Consider the following 18,014-nt stretch of genomic DNA (forward strand, 5'->3'; position numbering starts at 1 on the left):
TTGAGTTGCACTTGAGATATCATAGATACCACGTATAAATTTTCTCATCGATTTAGCAAGTATCATATTAAAGCTGGTAAGGATTATTTATTTCCAAAAGATATGCTGTGATGATGCAAATATTTTATTGCATGTTTTGCACAGTGGTGGTAATCAGGAAGACTGGTGAATGTAATGCATAGGCACTTAAACATCCATTTTTGAGAAAAGTAGTCATTAGCCTTAAAACTGAATGGTTTTAAGCTACCATCTTCAGCCATTCTAGTCACAATGTCCAGAATATTGCATAGTGCTATAGAAATTGATTTGGAGGGCTGGGAGGAGCTTGTTGTGCTAGCTTTTATATCATAGAAAGTATGAACACAGTTTCACAAAATGGCAAAGAATGCAATAAAATTGTGCTCTAAGAGGAGGAAATTTTTTAACAGAGAACTGTATATAATGGCATGTTTATCTCAGGTGAACTCTGCAGGCTTAGAATTTGCCAATGCCTAGGTAATGAAAATAATCTGAAGTAAAAGCTACTGTAGAAACTAGAAGTTTATCTCATAAGAAGCAAACCAGAAAAATACGATGTGTTTTGAACCATGGTACATTTATTAATAATATCTGTGTTGTAATTATCTTTGTTTAGCTGAAGACATTCCAGAACTACTCAGCTCTTCCAGTCTATTTTCAATGCTGCTTCCCCTCATAATAGCCTACATAGGACCAGTAGCGGCAGCTATTCCCAAGGTATGCTCCTCAATAGAAATTACTGAAGAAGTTTAAGAATGTTATACAAGGAAAAGGTTTACTCTGAAAATCTGAACATGTTGATTTCTTACGATTTTATGAATTAATGATTTATATTTTGACCACGTGACTCATACATTTTCCAAGAGTCAAGAATTTTAAAAACATGTCATGTTTTAAAAATGGCTTTTTTTTTAACTTACACTGAAGACATTATGAAAAAAATACCTTAAGGAAGCAGAGGGAAAGATGACAGGCTTTAACAGTAGGAAAAGACAAAAAGTTAGAAGGATCTGGATGTACGACATTTATCGATGAATATTGGCGGGATGAAATGTTTTTTTTTATATTATGTAAATCCTATTTTTACAATAAATATCCAAAGCAGTGGTAGCTGCTCATTAAGATTATTTCTTTCCATTTTAGAGATGGGAAGATGTGAGCTATAAATAAAAATATTGTTACTTTTCAGTGGCAGAGCATTTTCCATGTGCCTGGTCTGGAACACTTTTGAAATCTATTATTAGATTTACAAAAGTCATTAATCCTTAGCTGGTAGACACTGTTGTCTTTTATTCCTTTATCATGAACTGTAAGCTCTCTTTTAACTGCTCTTTAAAGGGGGAGGAAAGAGGACTGGCCACTTAAAATCTAACAGATTCATTTCATTAAAAATAGTTTCAAATTTTAGTTATCTTGTACTGTGATGAACTGGAATTTAGAACCAAGTGTTTTGCTTTAGCAGTGTTCCTTTCCTTTGAAAATGTCATAAAGATTACAGAGAACAATGTGGTGCTTAACACTACATGCATTAAAATATGTTGAGGAGTTGAAAAAAGTAATATTAATGTTGTTATAAAACAAAGTATAACTGGACTATGACTTCAATATGGTATTTGCTTTCTCTCAACTCATGCTTATTGTTTGTTAATGTTACGGCTTTTTATTGTTAGAGAATGTGTTTTAGTGAAAGTATCTCAGAGTCGTGTACAGATTTTTGTTTCAGATTTGGCAAGTCTTTAACGAGTATTTGAGATTAATGTAGTGATGCTTCTTCTGTCAGGATTGTGTACATGCAGAATTGGAAAATGACTGAATGAATTGTAGTGGTATTCTGAGACGATCCAAAACAACCACTGTAGAGAATTGTAAGTTCGCGAGTATTGTTTTCACCCAGTCATAAGTGATACTTTATTGCGTGTGGTGTTACGTTACAGGTTGCTGTTGAGGTCTTTGGTCTAGTACAACAGTTACTTCCTTCTGTGGCAGTTCTGAATCAGAAATATGCCCCTCCAGCTTTTAACCCAAATCAGTCTACAGACAGCACCACCGGAAACCAACCGGAACAAGGGCTTTCAGCTTGTACTACCTCCAATCACTATGCTGTTGTAGAAAGTGAGCATCCCTATAAACCTGCCTGTGTTACGCACTATAAGGTAAGCACCATTTCTAAGGGCGCATGCAGTTTCTTCAAAGATTTTGACACGTGGGTTTTGTTTCATCAACACTTACTATCTGAAAAATTGTTGCTGTGGATGATAATTCACATTGTCTAATATAGGAGACAGTTTCCTATATTATTACTGTACTGCTTTCTGGAGAAACCTCTGTTTGTCCAGTAAGTATAGTGAAAACTATAGTGGAACTAGTGTAGTTTTAACCCCCTAATGCGGGTATCAACTGTAAGTCCCTAAATTTGCTCAGTCTTAGATTTTACTACTGTCGTGCACAGTTTCTTTGCTCTAACTGTACAGACTGTAGAAGTTGGAAGTCTTTTTGTATACGTTATCTAATAATATCTCAGACTTTCTTACCTAATGCTAAAACAATGCTTTGTAAAAATAACCTAACATCAATTCTAGTCAAATTAATATGCATTATAGTGTGGGGATCCCTATGCTGGCTATTGCTGGTCTGCAAATTTAAATTCTTCATTAATTACGTTCACTTAGACCACGATTTGGCATTGCAGAAGTCTCTGAAGTCCTCTTAACTGTGTTAAGTCACTCTGAGGTAGAATTCATGCCGCCTTACATGGACGACTATTGCAATAAGACTAGATTTTCCTCAATGTCAATAGAGAAAGGGAGGTTTTTTCTAGTTGAGTAAAGCTCTGAGGTATAAATTACATGCCTGAGAGAGAAATCCCGTGTTTAACTTCTTGAAATAGTGAGTTCTGCAGTTGCATTGATTCCACAACTGTAAATCCAGAGGTAGCAAACCTGGAATCAAGTAAGAGCTGGAGGAGGTCATTAATTACTATGCCACTTGCTTGTCCTGTGAGACAGCAAGACGTCCACTGCAGAAAATGTAGTTATATAATTTTCCTGATGCAACGATGCTTATTATTGTTCTAAAAGTTTATAAGGCTCTTCTGAAGCCTTAGGCTTAGTTGTTACTGCTTTTGAATTTCTGTAGCTATATGCTATCGTACTGCAGGCCATACTCACAAGTGTGATTCAGCTGCTGTGTACTTTTCTAGGATTGCACAAAACATACTGAATGTGTTTGTTGAAGTTTACATTTAAAAAGGTATTTGAGAGTTAATTATTTGTAGTAGTCTGTGGTTGTTTTGTTTAATGATCTTGTGCAGAGTTCTTAAAAACAATCACAAATGTTATCATAAGCGCAAATACTTAATCTGAACATAACTTACAATATCTGATTATAATTCAGTAAGGTGTAAAGCATTTCAGGTATATCTGAATTTCAAACAATAAACTAGGTTAATGTTAAATCTAAAGCATATCAAAACAACTGTACAGAATTACATAACTGAATCACTTTCATAGGCTAAAGAGTTAAAACTAAGTGGAAATGAAGAAATAAATGTAAAAAAAAAAAAAAACAACCACCAATAACCCCCCAAAATTGCACATAATTAGACTATTGTTTTGTTTTAGGTGACTTTTCCTGAATGTGTCAGGTGGATAACAATAGAATTTGACACTCAGTGTGGCACTGCTCAATCAGAGGATGTTCTTCGTTTACTAATTCCTGTCAGAATTGCACAGAGTCTAGGATTTGGACCAAAGCATGCTTCTGTTCATGAAAACCTTAATTCATGGATAGAACTGAAAAAATTCTCTGGATCTTCAGGATGGCCTACAATGGTATTAGTATTGCCAGGTAATAAATAGATACTGCAGTAATTTCTAGTAATATGAATTATTAAAATAATGAAAGTAAGTTTGATTTTTCTGCAAAATTATCTTACAAAACAAAGTTGAAGAAGTGTCTTCATCCAAGCTGGCAAGAGTTCATTATGAGCGATTGGTTGTACATCAGTTGGTTATGTTTATATTAGGTTTCTGGTTTGAAGTGTTGATCTGCATGTTATTCATCGTTTTACATATACACGTTACATATATACATAGACATGTTACATATAAAGCCTAGGTTTCATATAAGCTCACATAAAAGAAACATAAAAAAGAGGAGAAATACTAAAATTTTGTTTTTATTTATTTTATGTATCCTTTTACTTTCTATAAGGAAATGAAGCTCTTTTTTCTCTCGAGACTGCGTCAGACTATGTGAAGGATGAAAAGGCTTGTTTTTATGGTTTCAAATGTTATGCAATTGGATATGAATTTAGTCCAGGATCTGATGAGGTAAGGAAGAAGTGAAATGGCTACAATTCCTGCACCTATTGATTCTCTCCTATAAGGCCATTTTTTTTTTTGGTAAATATAACTGTATTTCCACTTCTGACTAAATAACATTAGCAAAATATTTTTCAATTAATTTCATCTAAGTTTTTAACATTTTTTTGTTACAGACATTACTTGTTTGGAATTCTTTAAATATTATTGGGATGTTTTTTGTTTGGTTTTTTAATAACTGACAGTCTGCAAATACATAGCATAATTTTATCTAGTATGTCAATGGGATATGAAATTTCCTGAAATTCTGACCTGGTCTTCCATCATAAATCCAAAGGATTGGGGCTTTCAGATACACAATGATTCATATTTTACTGTCACTGCCAATTATGGGATGACAAACTTGCATTATTTTTCCAGTATTCACTCATACCAGAACTCTCAGACTCCCTGGAAATGCTGTGCTCATTTAGGCTACCTGAGATTTTGCACAGCAGTCACCTCATCTTGACTTTAAGGACATGAGTCGTTTCCACTACTGTTTCTTTGTTGCAATGGGAAGATAAAATTTCTTCATGACCTTGGGCCAGTGCTTTTTTTTTTTGGCTTATTTTAAGAGATCACTGAAAATACTTAATATGCTTTATAATAATTCCAGAAAAGTAGCCCTTTATCTTGGGAGTCTTTGGGCCTGTTGCTTCACGTGAATTTCACAAGGTCTGCATCTTGCTTCCACTACAACCCTCTCAGATTTACCTCGTCTTATTCCTGGATTCTGCTCAAGCTAAATCATGTCTGGTAGAATTAAATCTGGCCAGGGACATCAAGGGCAACAAGAAAAGATTCTATAGGTACATTGGGGATAAAAGGAAGATGAGGGAAAATGTGGGCCCTCTCCGGAACGAAATGGGAGACCTGGTTACCGGGGACACGGAGAAGGTGGAGGTACTCAATGACTTTTTTGCCTCGGTCTTCACTGGCAAGTGCTCGAGCCTCACCACCCAAGCCGCAGAAGGCAAAGGCGGGGACTGGGAGAAGGAAGAGCCGCCCACTGTGGGAGAAGGTCAGGTTCGAGACCATCTAAGGCACCTGAAGGTGTACAAGTCCATGGGACCCGATGAGATCCATCCACGGGTCCTGAAGGAACGGGCGGATGAAGTTGCTAAGCCACTATCCATCGTATTTGAGAAGTCGTGGCAGTCCGGTGAAGTTCCCACTGACTGGAAAAGGGGAAACATAACCCCCATTTTTAAAAAGGGAAAAAAGGAAGACCCGGGGAACTACAGGCCAGTCAGACTCACGTCTGTGCCTGGGAAGATCATGGAACAGATCCTCCTGGAAGCTATGCTAAGGCACGTGGAGGACAGGGAGGTGATTCGAGACAGCCAGCATGGCTTCACCAAGGGCAAGTCCTGCCTGACTAACCTAGTGGCCTTCTATGACAGAGTGACTACAGCAGTGGACACAGGAAGGGCTACAGATGTTGTCTATCTGGACCTCTGTAAGGCCTTTGACACGGTCCCCCACAACATCCTTCTCTGTAAACTGGAGGGGTACGGATTTGATGGGTGGACTGTCCGGTAAAGGGTGAGGAATTGGTTAGATGGTCACATCCAGAGGGTAGTGGTCAATGGCTCAATGTCCAGATGGAGACTGGTGACGAGTGGCACCACGCAGGGGTCCGTATTGGGACCGGTACAGTTTCATATCCTCATCAGTGACATAGACAGTGGGATCGAGTGCACCCTCAGCAAGTTTGCAGATGACACCAAGCTGAGTGGTGCGGTCGACACGCCTGAGGGACGGGATGCCATCCAGAGGGACCTGGACAAACTCGAGAAATGGGCCTGTGTGAACCTCATGAGGTTTAACAAGGCCAAGGGCAAGGCCCTGCACCTGGGTCGGGGCAACCCCCAGTATCAATACAGGCTGGGGGATGAAGGGATTGAGAGCAGCCCTGCCGAGAAGGACTTGGGGGTACTGGTGGATGAAAAGCTGGACATGAGCCAGCAATCTGCGCTCGCAGCCCAGAAGGCCAATCGTATCCTGGGCTGCATCAAAAGAAGTGTGGCCAGCAGGTGAAGGGAGGTGATTCTGCCCCTCTCCTCTGCTCTGGTGAGACCCCACCTGGAGTCCTGTGTCCAGCTCTGGAGCCCTCAGCATAAGAAAGACACGGACCTGTTGGAGCGGGTCCAGAAGAGGGCCATGAAAATGATCAGGGGGATGGAACACCTCTCCTCTGAAGAAAGGCTGAGAAGAGTTGGGGTTGTTCAGCCTAGAGAAGAGAAGGCTTCGGGGAGACCTTATTGCAGCCTATCAGTACTTAAAGGGGGCTTATAAAAAAGATGGCGGCAGACTTTTTAGCAGGGCCTGTTGCAACAGGACAAGGGGGAATGGCTTTAAACTAAAGGGGGGTAGATTTAGACTAGACATAAGGAAGAGATTTTTTTACGCTGAGGGTGGTGAAACACTGGCACAGGTTGCCCAGAGAGGTGGTGGATGCCCCACCCCTGGAAACATTGAAGGTCAGGTTGGACGGGGCTCTGAGCAACCTGATCTAGTTGAAGATGTCCCCTGCCCATGGCAGGGGGTTTGGACTAGATGACCTTTAGAGGTTCCTTCCAACCCAAACTATTCTATGATTCTATGATAATAATAATAATTTTTGCTTAAGCTGAAAAAAAGGTGCAGATTCATATACTTTGTTAATTTTTTTGAAAGCATTTACAAACAAAGCTGCTGGCTTTCACTGAGTTTGGAAACTTTGTGATGACAGTTTTCGGAAGTGTTACCACTGGTAGAAAAAGAAGCGTATGTTCTGGTGACCACTGTGTTTTCTCTAGCTTAAAGGAACAAAATATCGGTAAGACCTAATTCAAGTCAGTGGGATTCATTTTTGCACATCTGATTCTCTCTCCTTCCAAAGGGCAAGCTTCTGGTACCATTACCTAACTACAGTATATTGAATGACATTCATCGTTAGGGAAGTCTCTGCAAAAACTGAAAGATGTCATTGAGTGTGAGCAAGTGCATCAAGGAATCGGGTGTCACTGAACTATTAAACTTTGTTTAAACCTAGGATTTTTGCAAAAATTATAGATTTAGGCTTTGATGAATGAAAAGGAAGTCTTTTTGTTGGTCATTATTAAATCTACAAAATATATGCAAAAACTGCCCTCTGCATAAAGGGTGTTCACACAGCAGAAAACTGTCCGGTGGGTTGATCCACATTTCACATCTTTACTTGCTTGCTATTTCAGAACCTGCTGTTTTGAGTCCTAAAGATGCAGTTTATCAAGGGTTTAGTTTAAAATGCATTTTGGAGATTTTTCAGTCTGCTTGGGAGTCTCAGAGAATACAAGGCAGGTCTAGGATTACTGATTTTGAAGGCTCTTTCCAAAAGAAGGATTTTTTACCTACTTTATATATTGCCAGTTGTTGTGGTTTAACCCCAGCCGGCAACTAAGCACCACGCAGCCGCTCGCTCACTCCCCCTACAGTGGGATGGGGGAGAGAGTCAGAAGGGTAAAAGTGAGAAAACTCATGGGTTGAGATAAGAACAGTTTAATAGGTGAAGCAAAAGCTGTGCACGCAAGCAAAGAAAAACAAGGAATTCACTCACTATTTCCCATGGGCAGGCAGGTGTTCAGCCATCTCCAGGAGAGCAGGGCTTCATCATGTGTAACGGTTACTTGGGAAGACAAACGCCATCACGCCAAACATCCCCCCTCTTCCTTCTTCTTCCCCAACTTTATATGCTGAGCATGACGTCATATGGTGTGGAATATCCCTCTGGCCAGTTTGGGTCAGCTGTCCTGGCTGTGCCCCCTCCCAGCTTCTCACTGGCAGAGCACAAGAAGCTGAAAAGTCCTTGACTAGTGTAGGCACTACTTAACAACAACTAAAACATCAGTGTGTTATCAGCATTATTCTCATCCTAAATCCAAACCACAGCACTGTACCAGCTACCAGGAAGAAAATTAACTCTATCCCAGCCGAAACCAGGACACCAGTTTCTGTAAATCTGCCTAGAAAATCCATCAGATGGTGGTTTCCCATCTCCCACACTGTTTTTTGGTTTTGTGGTTTTTGGGTTTTGTTTTTTTTTCCTCCATGAGAGGCATTTGTCAGTTGTGCTGAACCACTCACAGATTTGTTTAAAACTTAAAATTTAAAAATGGTGTTAGTGTCAACACCTTTTTGTGAGCAAAGTTAAAGAGGTTTGGCCTGCATGTAGCTGGGACAAGTTGAGGGAAAATATTGGATAGATTTCTTTATGGTTTAAAAAGTAGCTACAACCTTCCTAGCCATACTGCTCTGCCCCTATTCCTTGCACCCAGCCTCCTTCCCTCCATATATTTGAAAACTGTGTGTGGTCTGGGTTTTTTTTTTTTTTTGTGAACAGGCTTGAGTGACAAGCCTGGTGGGAGGGAGGGGGAGTCTTCTCATTCCCTAGAACAGCAGCATCAATGGGAATAAATAACTTTCCAGTGTGAATAGAAGGGAGAAACTGTCAGGGGCTTCTCCCAGGATTTATAATGGAGAAAGGGAAATTACGGAATCTTTTTCCCATCCTTGCCTCTCCAACTAGAGAAAGGGAAGAGGAAAAAAAGTTATGAACACTACTACCTTTAAACAGGATGGGAATGTGAGCATATGTGGTATGTGTATATATGCAGCTTAGAAGAAGCATTGCTTTGCAATCCAAATATGTACCGGTAGGTTTTTTGTATTGGGAAGTTCCCTTTCTCTTTAACATTACAGGCAAAAGGCAATTATCATCTTCAGATGATAGCCTTACTAGGCTACCAGAAGCATGGTAATCCATTTATTAATACTCTTACCTAGTTGAAATTGTTCTAAAAATTTGGTACTCTGGCCCATGTCACAGCAAAACATGACAGTCTAGCTGTTTGGCAGGAACAATATCACTGAGAAACATCAAACTGGAACACACAATTAATATCTCTTAGGATAAAGCAGTGTCGGGGAAATGCATTCATTGCCCTGTTTTCTGAGACACTATATAGTTTTAAAATTTGTTTCAATTTGAAGGGTATTATTCAGCTGGAGAAAGAATTGGCCAATTTAGGAGGATCATGTGCAGCAGCTTTGATGAAGAAAGATCTAGCGCTTCCTATTGGTAAGTCCTACTCAAAGAACATACTTTGTTATTTCATCATTGTTCTGTGTGTTCTGAATGAATACTACCTTTAAGTCTTAATGTCGCTTTCAGTTAGAGATGATCATACAAAATTGATTCTTAAAACTGAATTAATCAAACAAGATAATAAAGTGGTGTTGTTTTCTGCTTAAACTGTTCCCTTCGTGTGCGTATGAGGAAGAGGGAAACCTTGTCATTTAAATCTGAACCAACTCACCCCATCCACAGGTAGTGTATCAGTGTACGAGCTATGTCCTACAGTTTCCTCGTGGTACTTCACAAATATGCAGGTATATTATTTGTATTTCTCTTTCACTGTTTTTTCTCCCCGCACTCCACACCTTTCTGAATGAAAAATACCTGCAGCATTGAATTGTAAAATTTAAAATTACTTGTTTAAAATTTAAAGTGACCATTGCATCTGTAGATGTAATAGCCTAAAATATTTCTGCTGTAGTATTTTTTTCTTACAATTACAAAAAAAAAATTACATACTTTTACAGCAGATGCAGCAAATAAAAGTTTACAGTAACCCAAATGCAATTTAAAATGTAAGGAAAAATATGAGTTTATGAAAATTAATGGGTACAGAGATGGAATTAGAACTTTCTAATGATGCAGCCGTATTCTGTGTAATAACATTTCTCCTAATTAACATTAGTGTATAGGAAAAATAGGCTCATAATCTATAATAGGATATCTTTTTGATCATTTTAATTCAGAGGCTCAAACAAGAGCTTAAATATTATTAATGAGACTGGAACTGTGTATTAATGAGCAGGAGGGCGTTGATCAGTGTGCAGTTATAACCACAAAACCTGATTTGAATTTTTTAACCCAGTATTTTGCTTGTGTATTTGAATGTGCAGGTTTCTTACTTTATGTTGTAAATAGGCACCTCAATTACACTGGTAGATCTGTATTTCTCTCTCAAAAGTACAGGCAATTCTATAGTTTAAATAGTGCCCTCTTCTGTTATCCTCCAAACAGCTGCATTAACTTCTTAGTTTTGTTGACTTCCGTAGCACCCATTTATCCTGCTCTTCTCCTATGCAAAAAAAAAAAAAAAGAAACTGAAATTGAAATGCTTCTGACTTAATTTCCCAGGTTTTCTATTACTTCATGCTTCTTTTTAAAGAGTTTTTTTGTTTTGTTTTGTTTTGTTTTAATTTTGTATGTCTAAAACAAGAAGCGAAAGTAGGTGGTACATTGTTTGGCTTTATATGCTTTCAGATAGAAGGAATTTGAAATAAAACATGCAGTTAAGTTACCTGTGCAGTCTCAGCCACCTATAAAAGTGGTCATGTATGATCTGCAAGAGGGGAGGGATAGGTGCATTGCCTGTAGAGTTTCCTGATTACTGACATAATTACAATTGATTCATCTGATCGTTACTTAACACCAACTCCAGGACTTCAGCCAAGTCTGCTAGTGTTGCTGATAATATTACAAAACTAATGACAAACAGGCATCATATGTGTGTATTGTTTCTCTACAAGACCACTGGACCCCGTGAATAAACAGAACTGATGAATTATAGGCAGCAGTGGTAGTGTTTGCAGATGTAAAGCACTGTGCAGCCTTTTTAAGATGGATTTCGGTTGTCTGTAATTTTGCTTTGTTTAAGTGTTTTGCTTGGTGACTCAGAAAAACACTGTGGCAGGAAAAGAGGTAAAATGTGGTTTTCTAGAGCAACATTTAAATGACTTAATATCAGACTACTATTCCTTTTTCTGCATTCTAGATTATGTATCTTCTACCTTTTGCTGCAGGTGAAATGGTGTCTTAAATACTGTATTACTGCCATTGCTCATCTGCAGAGCAGTATCTTATTCGTGGAATGGAGTGTCCTTTAAGAAAAACCTATATAATCATATAAAAGACTGTCTTGTAATGCATACACACAAGAAGGCCCTTTGAGTTAGACTTTTCATACTTTTATTTTATAATTTCTGCAGTTTTACCTTTGTTCCATGTGCGGATGTATACAGGCTAAAGAAAGTAACGTAAGAAAAAGGCTCACTCCAGAAAAGAATTAGCAACTTAACTTACAAGGCCTGAACTTTGGCATTTAGAAGTTAGGCATCTATATCTAAGATAGTAGCTCTAACCTTCTTTTAGAGTTAATGTAGACTTCTTCAGAGGATGGTTCGTGTCATCCTAAGATGAAGATGTAAGAAAAACAAAATCACCCAAAGGAGGAACCTGTTTCTCCTCCATTCGCTATAAAGATATCTTGTAATATCTAAGTCTGAGCTCATTATCTCATGCTTCACTGCCCACAAGTAGGTGAAGTAAATCCTGCTCTATTTCCCAGATAGTTGGATCCAGAGGTCTAAAGAGTAAGTGCTCTTAAAACCTGGCGATTTTAATGAAGAAAATAAGAAACTTAATGAATGTGGCAGAATTTTAAGAAAAGGAAATAGGAAACACATGGTTGAAAATTCTCACCAGGTACATTTGTGGAACATTGTGCAAAGGGCATCATAGGAGTTCAAAAAAAAAAAAAAAAAAAAAAAGGACGTGTCTGGAAACTTTCTGTCAGGGAAAATAGAATGATTGAACTGACTTCAAATCAGAGTTAATAGTTGTTACTGGCATCCTTGTAGGACCCTTCCGTCTTCAGCTTTATTTACATGATTTATCTTGGTCTATTGACTTTAAGAAGGTTGTCCTTCACAAAGACCTTGCTTTTTAGTAATTGTTATAGTGAGTATATTCTGTATACAAGTAGCCAAATACTTTTATAAGTATTCCTCTAGAACTATTAGGAAAAACAAGTGTTTTGAAAGGACATCAAGAAGGCTTTTAGCCTGTTTTGCTCCAAAGGAAGATGGACCAGACAGTGATTCCTTCATGTATTAGGAAAACTTTATCTTTGAAAGTACACCCAAGTACTCTTTGAGTTACCGTGTTCAAAAGGTCACGCTTCCTCCTTGCCGGTTCTCCAAGACTCAAATTTAAGATATTTCTTCCCGAGAGAGAGATCTGGTCTGTGACCAAGATCTAACTTAAACAGCAATGTGGAATTGATCGGTGTATTTAACATTATTACTTACTAATTGTTTCGAATTTGGTAGAAGTTATTTCTGAGAGCAGAGCTCTTATATATCTTTATTTCTTTGAATTTTAAAAATGCCTTAGGACTCGATTCTTTTCATTTCTCTTTCTCTCTTCTTACTAGTAGAATTGCCTGACATGTTTTTGAGAGAGAGTAGAAATATGGTAACCTTATCTGTTTTACTTTTCTGTTAAAAGACTGTGTTTGGCAATTCTGGTCACCCTGGAATCAGACTTTTGAGTTACATTTGTGAGAGAGAAATATTGTATAATAAAATGTATTGGAGTTTTATGTTTTAGGAGGAATCAGAATTTACAAAATTGTGCAGAGTTTATCAGGTTTTCAAATACTGTTACTAGGGTAAGTTCTTAAAAGGGAGCAGCTGGTGCATACTTGTAGGTACTGCTTCCCAGAAACCATCTTGACTTCACCACAAAATCTTTTTCTGAGAGTATCTAGTTACATCCAAAGATTTGCCATACATACTGTCTTGGAGATAAGAAGACAAGTACCAGATTTTTGTTTTGTGTAATGTTTATTGTTAATTTGCTTGTGCACTAAAGTACACAGTACTGCATGTTTATTGTGTTACTTGAAAATATTAATCTTTCAACTGCTGGTTAAAACATGTAATGCGTCATCTTGCAAACAAATTTTGTAATACGAAAGGCTTCACTAAACAGAATTGAATTTCGCATTCCATCATACGTAGCTAAATGTCAATATTATTGTTATGAATAATAAGTTTATTTTTTGTTGTGAAAATAAGTTCTATTTTTACAGCAGGTAATGAATTTGAAGAAGATCTTGAGATTCTTGAAGAGGCTGCTTTACAGGTATACTACTGCTTTTTTTTTTCCATTGCAACATACTTCAGCATATAATTGCATTGAAACTTTTTGGCTTCTAAGGAAGAAGATTACTTGTAAGGTTTTTATAATAAGGGAATGTGGCTTGTTATAAAACAGTTTAAGAAAGTCTTGCAGAAGTTTAATATTTACATTAAATCTTTTAAAATAAATCTGCTTAGAAAAAAATGCATAAAATACCTCAGAGAAGTTAGATGACCAAATATATTTCAAAATATATACGTGTCTGGCTTAGGTTGCACAATTTAACAAATTTTAGATGTTACCAAAATTAATCCTGCATGTCTTTGTAATTGCAGAAACAAAATCACTTTTTCAGTTGAACTGTAACATTTATCAAGTCCCAAATAATATGATTGCAGTTGTTCTGGATTGATGATACATTTTATTCGTTGTGATGGGAGCTAATGCGGGTCAGTAGTGCCCTAATTATAGCCCCTAGCTGATGATGCACAGTGAAAAAGGAGTTTTCACATTCTGTCTCACTTTCCTAATTATCTTCAGAGCAACTGTTTTGAAATTTAGTTGTCACAGTACTTGCTGGAAAAACATATCAGTGCTACATATGACACCATTGCATAGGCCTTAGATGACAGAACAGTCAACAGAAACTGTCTAGGAGGAATCAGATGTTCCTTGAAAGAAATATTTTTTTTCAGCAATCTGTTCTTGGACCCACTGTGTTCTAATTCAAAATGTGAGCTAGGAGTGTGCATGCGAGTAATGGATTAATTTTCGCTTTTAGTCCTGTCTTAAATTTTTTATTCATCTTTCTACCTTCCTTCCCTTCCTGCAAAGAAGGGATTTCCTGTACTTTGTCTCACCCAAAAATATCCTTCTTAAAAGATCTGCCTTTCTGTAAGTCATATCTCTAGCCTTTTAGTTTCTTTTGGAACGTGCTCATTGGTCACATTTTCAGAACAGCTCTCTTCATTCAATTCAGCAGTTTAGGATGCTCTTAACATGGAAGTTCATGTTACCTTATTCTTTCTTCCAGAAATTCTCTCTCAACTCAAGCTCGTTTAGTCTCATTTGACATAAATTATTGTTTTATAGACTGCACTTTCATCAGAGTAAAGTTTATCCACTTTTCTCCTACTTGAATGGTTTTCAGTGCCCAAAATGTCTTTGCCAGTTGTATCATATTATGGGAAAGTGTCTACATGTAAGATACTGAAAAGCTGTTTTGTCTCTATCCTTTCATCCCCACCCCAATCCCCGCAAAAAAAAAAAAGGTGTGCAAATCTCACTCTGGCATTCTCGGGAAAGGCTTGGCACTATCTCACTCACCAACCATTTTGGAAGCTCTTGAAGGAAATCTTCCACTGCAGGTACAAAGCAATGAGCAGTCATTTCTGGAAGATTTCATTGCTTGTGTACCAGGATCAAGTGGTGGACGACTTGCGAGGTAAAAAGTTTGTGCTGCATGAATAAACCCATTACTTTACAGTTGCAATGTTTAAGTTTTGCAACAAAATAGAAAATGTTTAGTTATGTGTTAAATTTCAAAACCTGTGCACTGTTGCTTGTCTATACAACTAGCTATAGAACTTCTGTAGTTACATCAAATATTAGTTAAGTAAAACTATTTGACCGTATTGTTTCTATTAATATATTAGGTAAAAGCATTTAAGTATTCAGACCTTCTGCATCCTTTCTTAGCTGGAAGCCATGTTTGTACAGAGTAAGAATTTATCTTGTGGGGGCCTGTAAGAGATTTTGATATCAGGTGTTTGTCTTTGCTGTAGGTGGCTTCAGCCAGATTCATATGCTGATCCTCAAAAAACATCATTGATTTTGAATAAGGATGACATTCGATGTGGTTGGCCAACTGTTATTACAGTACAAACAAAAGACCAGTATGGGGATGTTGTTCATGTTCCTAATATGAAGGTAATTATTGTCATCTGGGCTGTTCTTATACTTCATCATGCCTTCTTTTAGTATTTGTTGTAGATATTCCACAGAATACTCCTGTATAGGGCAGAAAGTGGCATTAGTAAATTCAGCGTAGTCAGACTTTCTTACCTTTAAATCCACAAAATTATCAAATTCTGTATTATGCCAACACCATTTCATGCAGTTTAGAGCTTGTCTGGAATGAGTTATACATCTGTAGCTTGTGGAAATAATCAGTTGTAGATGATGTTTGATGGTGGTGATGTGTAAGGTGACAAGAATCCAGTTTTTAACTTGTAAGCCAGGAAAGAGTATTAAAAATTTTAAACTGAATAAATGTGATGGAAAAAAGAATCAGAAGCACATTGATGGACCATTTCATAGTCACTTTATTTTAGACTAGAACAACAGCACTCCCCCGTTTTCTGTTTCTAATATTTGGAAGTTCCTGTAGTCTTTTTTCGTTTGTTTGTTGAAGTACTGGAAAGGAAGTGTTCATGACAGCCTCAGGTAGAATTGGAAAACCCTTGCAGGCTTTGGAGTGAAACCTATGGGATATGTATAAAAGTTGGCTGCTTGATTTGAAGTAGCAAAGCATGCGAACAAAACAAATTGAACACAAAATGTTTTTCACATTGTTTTAATAAATTGGGTTATATTTGTGTTTTAAAGCCCACTGTTACTCTGGAGTAGTACGAATATTTTCAAGACTTGCTTTTGCTCAAGCCCAAAAGTAGGTGAAGTACCTTATACAAAGGCATAATTCCTGTCATAAGAACTCTCAAATCTATTCTTTGTATAGGATGTAATAATCAAGAGTTATCTTACAGTGAGATGTAAACGCATTAATGAACTGTGAGTCTACAACAGTAACACAAGAATCAGTCCCAAACACAGCTTGATTGCAATTTAAATGTGTGGTTTCTTACTTAAATGTGTGACAAAGGAAGTAGAAAACTTTAAGTAGTGATTTTACTCTATCAATCAGGAAAAGTGTATGTCAAAATATACACATCAAAATTGTTGCTGGACTTCTTGTTTAATTAGTATTTTGTTTCATTAATATATTAAAGTAATAAATCTTAATTCAATTTAATTATTCTGTTGGACTCGTTCAGTGTGTAATGTGCTGATGTAACTTCCAGTAAATTAAAACAGCATATGAAATGTGCAGCAATTAAACAGATTTTATTGCAGATTTAGGATGAGTAGTGAGTAAACTTATTTTCTAGATACTCTGTTCTTCCTCAGAAAACTAAGTACAGCTGACTGTTACCTGCAGTAATGGAGGTCTGTGGTATCTCTGGGGAAAAAAAGTCAGATAAAATATGTGTTAAATGTGCTCATGTAGTCAGGTGGCTGAGCTAGCCAAGATCCAATCTGGCCACTGCTGATCCAGATCTAGCAGGCCCTGATGACTCACTCTGAAACCTGTGCATTCATTTGGAAGGCTCTCTTCCCTACTTCGTAGCATTTTCTGTGTGGGAAAACTTAGCTAGGCATACCAGACTATGTGCTGCTTCCCAGGGAGTGCTCTGGGACTGGCAGAACTGACACTGGCTCTTACTGATCACGTGCAAAGTCAGTTGGGTGCTTCTCTCCTATACATTTACATTTTTCAGAGATGCTGTGCTTGGCTTTGCAAAGTGTTAAGTGTCGGCACACAGATTTTTGACACAGCTGGATTTATAGTGAATGCTCTAAGCACTTTGTCACTGTACCTTGTCAGATCTAAAAGAATGTGTGTGTGTGTTTTCTCCCTAAATCATCTTTGGTATCCCATGTCTTATTGCAGGTAGAAGTCAAAGCTATTCCTGTTTCTCAGAAAAAAACATCTTTGCAACAAGAACAAGTTAAAAAAGTGCAACGGATACCAGGGAGTCCTGCAACAGCTGCTTCCCCTAGCAGTGATATGACCTTTGGAGGACTTCCTTCACCAAAGCTTGATTCTTCCTACGAGCCAATGATAGTAAAAGAAGCTCGATATATTGCTATTACAATGATGAAGGTAAATTGCTGTCATTTTAGCAATATAACTATACAACTCAGCATTCAAAGTGTGTAAAGGTATGCAAAGGAGAAAGAAAAAAGTATATTTTAGTTTGGTCACAATCTAAAAATACATTAATTACAAATTACTTCGATTATATTTAAGTTCAGCAGAAAACTAGGTGCATCAAAAGGGCCAATTGCCTGAACTCTAAAGCAGTTATAAACTGGATTAGCATTTAAAAAGAAAAGTTGTCTTTGATTTTGATTATGCTGATTAACAAACTAGTCTGAGTCACTCAGGAGAAATGAAAACAGCTATTGAAATGGTAGAAGGGAAATCAAACCAATGTATCCATACAGAGTTGGAGTGTTGCAGTGAATCTGTATTAAAAACTAACACCAGTGAACGTAGGGAAAAATAGGAGCTCAGCATAGTAAAAAGACCATATGAATGATTTGTGTATCAATGCATAAATATTAAACAACAGCTGTTGAAATTAGCCACTGCCAAATGGATCAGCTCAGAGACTTGGCCAGCAACAGTTTTTAAAGAGGTGAAAACTGAACAGTTCGTATTGATTTGAGTATATTTTAGAACCCGTGATACATTTACATATATATAACATATTGACCCAGTTAAGAGCTGTGACATGATGTGTATAACTAGCAGTTAGACAAGTTAATAAGAC

At 37.4% G+C, this 18,014-nt stretch overlaps 1 protein-coding gene across 12 annotated transcripts in view; it reads left to right on the top strand.

The window, feature by feature from the left end:
* The window catches only part of MYCBP2 (MYC binding protein 2), a 216,002-nt gene that overhangs the window by 118,519 nt on the left and 79,469 nt on the right, over positions 1-18,014 (top strand). For 8 of the 12 annotated variants that reach the window (XM_076362465.1, XM_076362483.1, XM_076362491.1 and 5 more), the window contains 9 exons: positions 635-735; positions 1,953-2,171; positions 3,639-3,864; positions 4,231-4,349; positions 9,396-9,483; positions 13,349-13,401; positions 14,670-14,842; positions 15,183-15,327; positions 17,129-17,341. In XM_076362465.1, the coding sequence (XP_076218580.1) occupies positions 635-735; positions 1,953-2,171; positions 3,639-3,864; positions 4,231-4,349; positions 9,396-9,483; positions 13,349-13,401; positions 14,670-14,842; positions 15,183-15,327; positions 17,129-17,341 (1,337 nt within the window). The remainder of the gene's footprint in view (positions 1-634; positions 736-1,952; positions 2,172-3,638; positions 3,865-4,230; positions 4,350-9,395; positions 9,484-13,348; positions 13,402-14,669; positions 14,843-15,182; positions 15,328-17,128; positions 17,342-18,014) is intronic. The other 4 variants (XM_076362474.1, XM_076362500.1, XM_076362559.1 and 1 more) reach the window with 1 other exon arrangement.

Source organism: Aptenodytes patagonicus, chromosome 1, assembly GCF_965638725.1.
Source record: "Aptenodytes patagonicus chromosome 1, bAptPat1.pri.cur, whole genome shotgun sequence".
Lineage (NCBI taxonomy): Eukaryota > Metazoa > Chordata > Aves > Sphenisciformes > Spheniscidae > Aptenodytes > Aptenodytes patagonicus.